Source organism: Microplitis mediator, chromosome 10 (genome assembly GCF_029852145.1).
Source record: "Microplitis mediator isolate UGA2020A chromosome 10, iyMicMedi2.1, whole genome shotgun sequence".
Classification (NCBI taxonomy): domain Eukaryota; kingdom Metazoa; phylum Arthropoda; class Insecta; order Hymenoptera; family Braconidae; genus Microplitis; species Microplitis mediator.
Window position 1 is genome coordinate 15,958,742 of NC_079978.1, and position 13,634 is coordinate 15,972,375.

The 13,634-nt window shown below is 30.5% G+C and overlaps 1 protein-coding gene and 1 long non-coding RNA gene across 2 annotated transcripts; both read right to left on the reverse strand.

Moving 5' to 3' along the window:
- Positions 1 to 208: 208 nt before the first annotated feature.
- LOC130676565 (uncharacterized) lies at positions 209 to 1,295 on the reverse strand. The gene is made up of 3 exons (XR_008991437.1): positions 1,199 to 1,295; positions 986 to 1,125; positions 209 to 901 (listed from the first exon to the last, which is right to left on the reverse strand). It is a non-coding gene; the product is annotated as an uncharacterized LOC130676565 (long non-coding RNA).
- Positions 1,296 to 1,411: 116 nt separating this feature from the next.
- On the reverse strand, positions 1,412 to 2,339 carry LOC130676370 (CCR4-NOT transcription complex subunit 6-like). Its single transcript, XM_057482523.1, has 3 exons — positions 2,041 to 2,339; positions 1,792 to 1,943; positions 1,412 to 1,704 (listed from the first exon to the last, which is right to left on the reverse strand). Exons 1-3 carry the CDS (start codon positions 2,337 to 2,339, stop codon positions 1,412 to 1,414), a joined length of 744 nt encoding a protein of 247 aa, XP_057338506.1.
- Between the last annotated feature and the right edge of the window lie 11,295 nt (positions 2,340 to 13,634).

The window sequence follows — 13,634 nt, forward strand, 5'->3', positions numbered from 1 at the left end:
ATTTTTTATTGATTTAAAAATTTTTTAAATAAAACAATAAATATTAACATTAACATATTTTAACATGGATTAGTTTTATTAGAAAAATATAATAAATAAATTATTTATTGAAAACACACTTAATTAATATTTTATTGTAAGTAAAATTATGAATTATGAATTATTAATGCAGAGAAAGTTAAAAATAATCTAAATTAAAAATATTAAATCCAGCGCTTTGGAATATAAATTTTTCCGTCTGCAGCAGTGACGATACGTGTGGTAGAATAACATTTTAAATCAGAATATAATAGACAATGATACTTTTCAAATAATACTTGAGTTTCGTATGATTGATAATGTTCATTAAAATGATATTCATTGATATAAGTAGTAATTAAGATTAATATATGTACAGATTATATTGGACGTATATACTTTATAGCAGCGCTTCATACTCAAACTGCATCCACGCTATACAGCATGGGACTTAATATTATTCTAGCATGGCTTTGATTACTATGCTACAAAGTAATATTTACCAGTAGCTTGATTATTATGTAGCATAGTAAATATTAACAGAAGAATGGTAATTATTCCCATATTACATAGTATCGATTCCTATGCTTTAAAAAATAGGACTAGTTGCCATGTAGCATCGTAATTATTACCATTTTCTTCTCTCCGTGCAAGAGTTGAATATTTCTCTTCTAGAGTGTGTTTCTGAACACGCCCGTAGTGGTACTTTGGAAAAAATTTTAGTACGCGTCTTTATTCCAGGCGAATAAATTTGTCTCTCAGTGTATTAGGACCGATGTGCAGCCGACGAAAAAGAGTAAGATGTAGTACCTTTTACAACCACGTAATCGATGACTGACTCTTCAAGTTACCATCTTGAAATGCACCACCAGTGGAAAGTGATCTGGAATAAAAATGATAAATTATCAGAAAATGATTAATATAGGAAAATGATATTATTTTGAACAAAAAAAATTATTCAATTTACCCGATGGGATGTACCGATTAGGACAGCCCACTATTATGTTATCATGGAACCACTGATCATGTATAGGACCATAGAATCCTATTGGTCTCATATTAGATGTTCCATAAAAAACAAAATCGATCATCGCCCTGAAGCCATACCTGAAAAAAAACAAACAATTATTTTATTTATTTAAAAAAACTAACATAGTGATAATTTTATTGATTTACTTACGTATAATATGTATACGGCATATATTCTTCAGGACAGGCCGATGAAAGATTCAGCGAATGGTGGGCTACTTCGGTAGATTCCGGATTTCCAAAAATTGTATTAACGGCTTTTTTGTAATCCAAATTTCGAAAATCTGGATGATCTATAGCGAGCTGACCTTGTGTTAAAAACTCATACACACCTGAAAAAAGCAAAAGCGTAAATATTAATAATTCAGGACACCCTAGTAATTAATATTAAATTCTTAATATTTTTGAAACTGAACTTACCAGAATCTGTTTTGGAATTGAAATCTCCACAGAGCAATAGCTTGATGTCAGAAGAAGCGAATGTCTTATTATCCGCCTGTTCGGATACAGAACTCACTGTTTCTAACATTCTTTCTATTTCTCTGGCGAGCATCATTGCCTGCAAAACTTTGACGTCGCAAAACTCCGGATTCCAGTGCAAATGTGTATTCGCCACTAAGATTAGCTGCTCCACATCTGATGAGTTTTCTGGAAGACCTAAAGAGTAAATTAGAGTTTTATTAAGTTATAATGATAGCGAATTTATTGTAAATGCTACAAATTTGAAAAATCGCAAAAACTTACCATCTTGCCATGCTGCGGCTGTGGTTTTCAGCACGGCAAACAGCCCAATGTTGTCACGAATCATCACCCGATTGAGCATGTCTTGACAACCTGCGTTGTTCTTGATAGCCAATTGGTTGAACTCGATCAACTGTTGGGATACCAGCGTAAACCTGAAAAAAAAAAATACATAAATGATTAATGAATATAACTATAAGCCAACACAACATTATTAATTGTTTAAATTAAAATTATAAATTAAAAACATACTTTTCGGTCTTCCAAAAAATCGCGCAACCGTCTACAAGCCGCCGTTTGGTATCTGACATTGTTCTTGCCCGAGATTTTGGGGCAAAAATGCCGTTATATCCTTTAATTTCCAGCTTCGGCGAAAAGAATTCAAGAAACGCCTCCATCTCGACTTCCTGAAGGCAGATCACATCGCATTCATAGTCGTTAATTTCATTTATGATGCTCTGCCCACGGGTTTCCCAGTCGAGGTATTCTTTAGGGCAATACGGATACATTCTTGGTGCCGCGTATGAGCTACTAAGAACGTTGTAACTCATCACCGAAAATGTACCTGAAAAAGATAGAAAAATTCATTATTTATTTGATATAATATTTACACGGAAAATAAATTGTAATAGTGGCAACAACAACTGGAGTTCCATTTACCACAGGCTGTAGTATGATATGAGACAACTCCAAATTGTGGTTAGATTTACTGCAATATTGTAGTTAAGCGTCTACTATCGAAAAAAGTAAGATATGTCACAGCATGCGATATTTGTAATTCCAACTGTAGTTAAATTTACTCGATATGCGGTTACGGTAAAAATATACGTTATATAACCTAAAATTTTTATAAATTATTTTTAAAAATCACTTATCGAGTTATTTATGTATACTAAACATGGTAATTATTTACAAAAAGGGTCCACCCATGCTGGGCCATGTTAAATTTTTTTTGATCAAATTGATCAATTTTTTTTTAAATTGCTCGTTTTTTTATGTACTTTTCTGAAAAAAAAATATATTCATAATTATCAAAAAAGATGAAATAGAAATTTTATCCAAAAACATGAAAGCCAATTTTTTTTCCAACTTTTAAGGCTGGGCCGCACCTAACGAAATCTCGAATTTAAGAATTCTAATTATTTATTAAATAATTATGATAACAGCAATTTTCTTAGCTTCCGACTAAAAGCAGAAGACGAATTTCTTCGAAAGATTTTCATCATCGAAGTCCCATAAATATTCGAAAAGTAATTAGAATTCTTAAATTCGAAATTTTGTTAGGTAAGCCCGAGCCTTAAAGGCAAAAAAGCTGTCGAAATCTTTATTTTTTGTTCTCACGACATTTTTTTTATTATAAATGCGCCGTAAGAACAAGCAGAATAAAAAAATCTTCCGTTTCACTGAGATATTGATAATCAATTATTTAATTTTCAATAAATTGTCAGTTGATTATTTATTTATGAGACGCTGTAATAAACGATTAACCCCAAAATGGCGAAATAGCGGGAACCCGTCCTTCTGTAGTACTCTCAACGCCCGCCTGGAGTACTTGTTATTGCAATGTGCAGTAGAATTAACCACAAGAAAGGAGTAAATTTAACTTATTAACTTAGTAAAATTTGACGCACATTTAGTAAATGTTATCATTTATCGGATATTTTTAACTACAAAAACATTTACTGCAATCTCGTAGTAAATGATACTACATATTATTTTCTGTGTATCATTTTGCTATTATAAAAAAATAATATTTTGTTCATTTTTACTTACACGATGGCCCCGATTCTTCCAGGATTGGCGTTGAATAGGACATCCATGGCCTCTTAGCAGGTGGAGAAGTATATTCTGAAAGTTAGTAAGAAAATATGAATAATGGTGCAAAATCATAATTTCGATAGGTATGAACCAATCAAAAAAAATTTTTTGTAAATTCTCAAGATATCCCAAACAAAAATTTGATCTCAATTCAGCGGCCGCTTTAACTGTTTATTTTATAAAAAAATTAGATGTAAAATGAAATATCTCGAAAATTATTAAGAAACTATCAAGACAAATAAGTATCTAGGGGTTTAGAATTTACTAAAACACAAAATGAGTCTTGGCGGATATCTCTACGATGAATAGAGTTGCTGAGATAAAAATTATTGAAGCGCAAAAAACGAAAAAGCGCGTCATTTTGCACGCATGCGGATCAACAACGGCTGTAATCTAGCAACAAATCGATGATTAAATTTTTTTTTTTCTGTTAGTAAATCATACATTTATACCAGAAAAAAATTTTACTTTTCGAAATAATTTTTCTGAATTTCAATTTAAATTCTTGAAATTAGTCAGAATAGCTTTTAGAACCTCAAAACGTCAAGATCTGTTAGAAATTCGATTTTCGAAAATCGGACCGAAACCAATAACTTCCTGAATTCTTGAAAATTATCAATTTTCTTAGCGGAAAGTTAAAAAATCACTTTATGACGAAGAAATAGTTAGAAAAATGGGAAAATAATTAAATTACGATATGGATAATTTTGTTTGAACATTTACCGAAACAATTATGGGTAATGACAGATAAAAAAAATTTTTAGTTTTGAAATTTTGTGAAATTTATAAACAAGAAGAAAAAAAAAGCAAAATTTTTTTTTTGAAACACTAATTTCAAAAAGTGGTTCGGTTGGCACTCAGAATTAGCGAAAATTCACTTATTTCACTTATTCATGTTCAGAGAGTGTTCAAGACCACCGAAAATTATGATTAAGGGCTCATTCGATTCGAAATAACGTCTATAAAAAAGTAGAAATTTGGGGCCGGCAAAAATTGTAAAAGTTATAAACAATTTAGTAAAAAAAAAACAAAGTGGTTTGATTATTTGCAAATATTTTAAATGGTGGTGTTTAACTGTAGTGATCGAGTAAGTAAAAAATTCCCAAAGTAAGTCGGAAAAATAACTTTTCGTGTAAAGAGATTTTTTCGAAGAGTTAATATCATGGATTTTACAAAAATTTGTTAACTAATTTTTTATAAACATTATTGTTAATTTTATGCGAAAAGTTCACGATACGATAAGTATTTTTTTTTAATCATAAAATGTGCAATCGTTTGATTCTTACATCTTTTAGACGGTTTTTAAAAAATTTGTTAACTAATTTTTTATCAATAATGACATTAACTTTTAAAAAAAAAGTCCTCTATACGATAAATAACTTTTTCAATTCATGAAATTAGCAATCGTTTGATTCCTACATCTTGAAGATGGTTTTTTTTCAAATTTGTTAACTAATTTTATATAAACAATGACATTAACTTATCTAAAAAAGTTATCTGCAAGATAAGTTCTTTTTTGAATCATAAAATTTTCAATTGTTTGATACTTTAATTGTAGGACCGATTTTTAAAATTTATTAACTGATTTTGTATAAATAATGGCGTTAACTTTTTGAAAAATATTTTTTACACGATAAGATATTTTTTCGATTCAGAAAATTTGTAATTGTGCTAAAAATGTGAAAAAAAAATATGATATCATTTCACTAGAGATGTATATTTTTAAATAAATAATAGGTGCTGGGTGGACATGAATTTAAACTAAAAGGTGATTATACCGTTTAATACACTGTAAAAAGAGCGGTGTTGAAAATGGACTCGTTTTAACTTCGCCCGATGTAAAAATGAAATTACACCGGTGTAGGAGGAGTAATACACCGGTGTTAAAAATACCGGTGTTAAATCGGAGTAACTGGTGTAAAAGCGGAGTAGAACCGGTGTAAAAGTAGAGTAACAGGTGTAAAAGTGGGGTAATGTCGGTGTAAAAGAGGAGTAAATTGCATCCGCTTGGAGTATTAACTTTGAAAATTATAAAACACAAAAAATGTCAGTTCTTTATGAAAATTAATGAAAAATATCATTTATTAACAAGTATAGTGATTGAGTAAGTGAAAATATTCACAAAGTAAAATATTTTAACACCGGTAAAGAATATTTACACCGGTGGCGGCGTTATTTTAACACCGGTCTAGAATATTCACACCGGTGGCGGCGTTATTTTCACACCGCTTTCGGGGGTAAATTTAACACCGATAATTTTAACACCTACACCGCTTGGACTTACCCCGGTGATTTTTTACATCGTAGAATCATTAATTTAATATAAAAATTTCTAAACACATACCTGTATTTTCTAGTTGTATATTGCAGTAACTTTTTTTTATGTTTTCTGCGATGAGATGATCGTATATTTCCATAGAAGGATTCATTTTTTCACACTATTTTTGCACCACAACTTTACTCACTGATGTCACAAAAGCAAATAAAATATCTGATGCTGTTGAAAATATTTTAAGGTTTTCTATCCCCACTTCTTAATGAGAAACTCATTATAGAGTAGGCAAAATTATTGTATAGTAAATAACCGAATGCATTTAATTATAATGACAAAATTTTATTATAGATAATAACACATTGTATTGAAAGACTCTGGTGCTCATATTTTCGTTGTAATTACCTCATAGATTTAAATGAGTATTTGGATAAAAGTTCAATAGTATATCGTACTTAAGTATTATTTATTTTTGTCGTTTTACCTAAATTTGTAAATCTAATCCGGAGGGTAAATGAATGTTCGAGCCCAATGGACAGTAGTCTCTATTGTCCCGTCAGTAAGCTGATACCTGAAGTAATGTTCTTACAGTTGATGATTTAAATGTTAGTATTTAAAATGCAATTAAACTCAAAAGTTTTATGACAATACTACCTTTAGAACTTCTTGGTATAATTATTAGTATATGTATTAGAAATAAAGATCTATGTTCAATTCTTTTAACAAGCTACAGTTTCTGTTAAAATTAGTTTTAGGTTTAGAGTATTAATTCTCGTTATAATTTAAATTTGTGATGCGCAAGAAATAAGAAAAATCCATGAATTTTCTAAATTTTTACATGCTTTTCATTATGATTCTGTGAATGTGGGCAAAGTGGGACACGGAAAAAAAGCATTTTCTCATAAAAATTTTTATTTTTATTTTTATAGAACATACGTTTAGAAATTCAAATTGTTGAGCGGAAGGCCATTCTTCCGATTACATCCCCCTGCCGATTTTGCTCTAATTTCTCAGAGACTTTCCTTTTGGGTTCAATAACAAGAATTAATATGATTTTTCCACCAGCGATATCCAAAATCGAGAGAAAGAAGTTTTTTTAATTTTTTAATTCTTAATTATTTATTTTTTTTTTTTTTTTCATTATTCGAATGTCTCGTATTTAATAAGGACATTGTAGTTAAGTCAAATAATAATAAATTACCTAATTTGTTTATTGATGATTGCCAAAATCGAGAGAAATCAAAAATTCCATTCTGTCGATCAAATTTATTCTTAATAATAATACAATTTTTAACAATTAATAAATTTAATAGTAATCGATAACGAATAATAAATTACAAATTTTTTTATAAGCAAAAAACCATTTTTGTTTTGTCATAAATTAAATTATATATCATTTCGAAATAATAAATATACAATTTTTAACAATTAACAAATTCAATAGTAATTGATAACGAGTAATAAATTACAAATTTTTTCTCAAATTAAAAACAATTTTTGTTTTGTCATAAACTAAATTATATATGTCATAAATTTAATTATAAATGGAAATCTTTTTTTTTTTTTTTTGTAAATTATGTATTATTTTTAAATTAAAATTAATCTGTTTATCAAGGCTTATGATAATAATAGAAAAGTCGTATTTAACAAAATTACACATCTATTAATTTATCTTAAATTAAATCCATTAATTAATTTCAGGTAAAGAATATACATAATTTATGTCATCAATTAAAGCATAGAATGGATTAATTTTTTTTTCGACATCTCTTCGCCATAACGATTCATTTAGATAATCGATCATATATTCATGATGGAGCCCCCACCACTGCGCAATTTACTTTTTACATATCTCCAAGAAGCTTCAATATTTTGAGTATGATCTAAATTATTTCTTGTGAGAGACCTTGAAATCTACGACATTTAGCGCCTAGGCGTCCACCGGCCTATAGCCGGCAGCTAAAAATATTAGATAAGATACAGCTGGTAAAAAAGATACCTAATCGTTCTAATAGTGACGTCATCGTCGGATCAAAAAATATTTTTTGGTTACATGTGCGATAGCAAACGACCAAAAAATATCGAAGTAACTTGACGAACCATCTTGTGACAAAATTTATCATCATTTTAATTCGTCCACTTACTGACTTCTCTCTACTTTTCAACAAATACTCAAAACAATCTTACCAAATAAATAAACGCGGATTTATAACTTGCCATTTATAGGCACTAAATGTAGTAAATTTCAAATGTCTGTCACAAAAACTAATGTATTTATCTAGTACAATTGAGTCTAAGACGCTCGTGTGTTGGTACCAATCTTCACACTCGCGTCTTAAACACGATCGCACTCGATAGATAAACTACTATTAGGTTCTAAATTTTTTAATTTTCACATAAAACGTAACCTTTTTGAGCTCATAAAAAAAGAAACAAATGTATTTTCGAGGTCTTCGAGCTCGAAAATGTATTTATGCTAATGTTTTCGAGCTCTATTAGGAGTTATTCCATATCTCCGTAAAAAAAGTCAAGTTTGTCTTGTGAAAAACGGCGCCGAATTTTGACTTAATAGTAAGCCAAGTCTAAATCAAGTTTTATTTTTGACCCGGGTATTGTTTTTAGAATGGTCTAAAGTATAATATATTTATACATGCATTCATTAGAATGTAGTGAAACTTCTTTAGATATAGGGGAGGGTGGGGCAGAGCGGCCCCCATGGGGCAAAGCGCCCCCCCTGAAATTTTGACCAAAAAAAAAATTTTTTGTTTTTCGACTAATTACTATAAATCCGATATGTTTGCGCATTTTTACCCCTACACATGACACCTGGGGCAAAATGGACCAGCCGAAACTTCCGAAAAAATTATTTTTTCATACACAGAAACAAAAAATTCTTGACTCAAGAAAATTTTTCTTCAACCAAGAAATTTTTCAGCGAGTGGAATGAAAACCGGAAATTTCTTGAACGAAGCGAAATAATTTCTTGAATTTTAAATCTTCAATTAAGAAAAAAAATTCTTAAGCCAATACATATTTCATACTTGGTCCAATAATAGAATTACTTGTTTTAAAAACTTGCAGTTTTTAGTTTAATAATAATTTTTCTTAAGCTGAGTATGTTACTTATTTAAACCAAGAAATAAAAATATTTAGTTCGAGAAAGTTATACACTTAATTAAAGAACTATGATGTTTTGAAACAATAAACGGTACGAACTCGAACTAAAAATAAAGGGAGTTGATTCAAGAAATTTAAACTCCTGGTTTGAGTATAGTGTACTTTCTCTGACCAATTACACGAAAAATCTCAAACCAAGATTACTAGAGTCTCAAGCCAAGAAAGTTTTCTCTTGGATTCTCACTCATAGATGCTCCCTCCTTCGCACCCGAAGGAATGAATACTCCCCACTCTCTCTCTTTCTCACACTAGCGCAGCAAATGGATTTTGAGTTCACCTTTTTATTTTAAATAAATTAAAAATTAAATAACCAAATTATATTATTATAATAAATTAATTGATTAATGTAATTAAATAATATTGAATAATTTCTCAATTTTTTTTGTAATTAAATTTGTTTTTTTTTTTTTTTAACTTTTTTATATTTATGTCGAAATTCATTTATGAACGATTCATACAATCCGTTCAGTATTTTGGTATAATGTCAAAACTAACATTTTTCTAAATTATTGGCGATAACATTTGTAATATTAATTCTGGGTTTAGGATTTAAAAATGTGACTGACCATAAGCCAGTGTGGTTCAGTATATGTGGGCAAAGTAAACGTAATCTAGCAAAGGCTGGGATGGCTTAGCTGGTAAAGCTCTCGATAATTGTTTTTTCTCAATTTGTTCAAATATTTAACTTATTGCGAAACTTGCTCATTCTTTATAAATGCTTCTGATACAGTATTTATTTGCTTCACAGCATTGTTTGTAATATTTAAACAAAAAAAAAAATTGTTCATTGAAAAAATAAAACAAAAAAAAATAAAATTTTTTTGCTCGATAGATTCATTTCCTTAAGTGAAGAAATTAATTTCTTGGCTGAAAATTTTTTTTTTGTTTGCGACAAATAAAAAAATTCTTGGCCCAAGAAAGTTTTTTCTTGGTTTAAAAAATTTTTTCTCTTAGTACAAAAACTTTTTTTTTTAGCTCAAGACATTGTTTCTTGACTCGATAAGATAACAGTCTTTAGACAAGAAACAAATCTCTCGAGTTAAAAACAAACTTTCTTAGCCCGAGAAAATAATGCTTTAAACCAAGAACAAACTTTCTTGGGCCAAGAAAGTTTGTTCTTGGTTTAAAACATTATTTTTCATGGTTCAAAAACTTTTTCGTTTCAGCTCGAGATATTTTTTCTTGACTTAAAAACGTAACAATTTTCAGCCAAAAAAAAAATTTGTTGAATTGAAAAAAAAAATCTTCTCGAACCAAAAAAAAAATTTTTGGGACCAAGAAAGTTTTTTCTTGGTTTAAAGAATTTATGTTTTAGACTAAGAAAATTATGTCTTCCGCGAAGGAAATAATTTCTTGATCCAAATAATTTTTTTACTTCAATAAAGTAAGAAATTTCGCTTGGTTCAAGAATAGTATATTGTACAACTAGTGCGGTAAGTTGTCGATTGCCCACGAGAGCGAAGTTGAGCGCACGAACGAAGTGAGTGCGCTCATTCGCTCGAGTGGGTAATCGACAACACCGCACGAATTGAACACAGTTTTTTTTATCATTAATGCAATATAAGTACTATCTTAGTGCTCGCTGTTTTATTCTCCAAGTAGCTTTTTGCTGATTCAACTGTTGCCGCGACATTTTTGTGGGTTAAACGATAATCTGCATGCGACAAGAAGTAAATTTGAGTGCGACAAGTTTACTTGTCGCACTCAAATTTACTTGTCGCACGCAGATAATCGTTTAACGCACACAAATGTCGTGGAAACAGTTGAATGGGCAAACAGCTATTTGGCGAACAAAAGAGCGTGCGCCAAGATAGCACTTATATTGCATTAATGATAAAAAAAACTTTCGAAGACATTTTATTTCTTGTTTCAAGATTTCCTTTTTTTCTGTGCACAAATTTCTTATTTTTACCTTATTGAAAGTTGTAAATTCACGGAGAAAAATGAAGGTGAAAATTCCATTAAATTTTATGTGAAAATCCATAAATTTTTATTATGCTAGCCGACTAAATTTGAAACCGTATGATATTCCAATATTTTATGTTTTAAGTGTTGCTACTAATTGTATTGAAACATAATAAAATTTCGATTTGGCCGACAAAAATTTCTTTCTTGAACATAATACATTTCGTATAAAGCATAATCAAAATTATAAAGTATTTTATAGTTATAATAACTGACACGACAAAAATTGTGTCGCTAGGATGCAATATTCACCGTCTTATGATAACAAAATGTACCACTAGCATAATAAAAATTGTTTTAATCATTTTAATTATACGATCAAAATTTTTTCAAAATCATTATGCTACTCTATAATTTTTTTTGCGTACCTATTATTCTCTACCAATTCTTCATAAAAATTATCATAATTTATGATTTTTTAAAAAGATCTAGTAGAAATCGATAATCAGACAGTATTTTTTCGTTTATATTGAGCTTTATTTTTCTCCGTGTACAGAGAATCTGTTTTTGGTAGTATTAATAATACGACAGGTCAACCTATTTACAGATAAATCCGAAGAATATTTGTCGATAATTAGATTTTAATGTTAGTGTAAAATATGAGAAACAGATTTTGATGATTTAAAGTAAATTATCTCCGATCGAATTATGAGGGTAGCAGTATAAGTATGCTAAGATCTATACATACTAAACAGAAAAAATCGGTCGATCGGTTGACCCTGCGAGCCAGCCCCAAAACTTCCCGCTGTTTTCGAGCTCAAGGACCTCGAAAACATTTAGTCCTTCGGCTGAAGAGGAGAGCCCGTATACATTTTGTTGGCACCGGGTAAATCCAACTGCTTCTTACGTATTTTGGGCCAAGGATCACGAAAATCGGGGCCATTTTGTTCAAAAGTGGTGCAAACAATTGTTAATCACAATTTAATTGTTTAAATCAAAATAACTCCCGAACGGCTGGTTTGTTGAGGCAGTGTACAAAAATCAAAATTTTCAGAATGAAAAAATACACAAAAAAGTTATCATATGTTTTTTTTGTATCTCAAATATTTCGCGAGATATAATAAAAAAACAAGCCGGTGCTCGGACCTCTGCCTCTCGCACTAGCGACAGCCTATGCGCGAGCTCTCTCTCCGCCAAATCGCGTCATATGCTTGATAAGCTGGAATTTTTCTGGACTTTGACAAAATCAATTTATTCATAACAATAGTTAAAAGAAAACAAAACCGTCTTTTGACGATACGCTAGAAATACGTTTCAGAAAAAATGCAGGCGATTGGTACTATCGACATTTTATCGATTTTTTCAACCCAATCTGGACTTTGAAAAAATCCATTTGTTTATAACAATAGTTAACAAAAAAAAAAAAAACCGTCTATTGACGATACGACAGAAATTCGTTTCAGAAAAAATGCAGTCCATTGGTACTATCGATATTTTATCGATTTTTTTTTATGTCATTTTTAATGTAAAAAACTAAACAGAAAAATTCAGGCTTATCAAGCATCGAATGCGATTCGGCGGAGAGAGAGCTCGCGCATAGGCAGTCGCTAGTGCGAGAGGCAGAGGTCCGAGCACCGGCTCGTTTTTTAATTATATCTGTTATGTCCGACTTCGGAAACTTATCAAAACTCATGTTGAACAATCCTGAGGAATAGATATTCCATTTTCTCATAAGAGAAACCAGAATAGATTCAATTGAGCGGTACAAAAACGTGACAACAGATTTCTTTCTTTCTGTCTTACATTCCCTTATTCTTTGTTCCCTACTTACTGTTCACTGCAACCACTCTAATGCGTAGTAACACCCATAATTAACGTTGACTTAAATTAAGATCCGTCAACGGGACATCTCGCACTATTCAAGACATTGAAAATTCCTTCTGCCCAGACTCGGACCCCCATGGTAGCAGTGTAAAATTTTTCAAGAGCAAAATCACTCTACCAAGCACCAGCTTGCTTTTCGGTTTGTAGCTGAGTTACCCCTCAGCAAAGAGTCAATTACTAGGTACAGCAGTATCCTCAATCTCTCAAATTTTCATAAAAAAAAAATAAAACCGATCATCATCGCTTTTGTAACACAGTCAAAGAATAAACATATACACCTATATATTTAAAAATCGTACAAAGAAAGAGTAAAATACAAAGAAAAAAAAAAGAAATTATCATTGCTGAAAAAAAAAAAAACGGAGAAAAAAATATTGTTCTGAGAAGTATACTGTATAGTTACAGTAACAATAGCTCTGAGACCTATACCGTATCGTTCTGACAGCTAAACTGTATCGTTCTGAGCCCTACCTGACGTCACGTGCGTTGCAAATGATATGAGACGTTTAAAAATCTTTGTCATTAATAAATAAATGATGAATAAATAATTTTGATTAAATAAAATAATTTATATATTAAGCGTCTGCTAGCAACAATTATACCCGATACACAAAATAGACGCGAAAATGGATGCTTAAATAGGTTAGATGGTGCCGTGTGAGGTGGCGACTACGGAAAGTCGTATAGGGCTCACAGCTATCTAATAGATAGTTACAGGAACGATACGGAATTGTTACCATAAGTATTAGGGTGGGTTGAAAAAAAAACTTTTCTTAGCATGGGGGTAGAA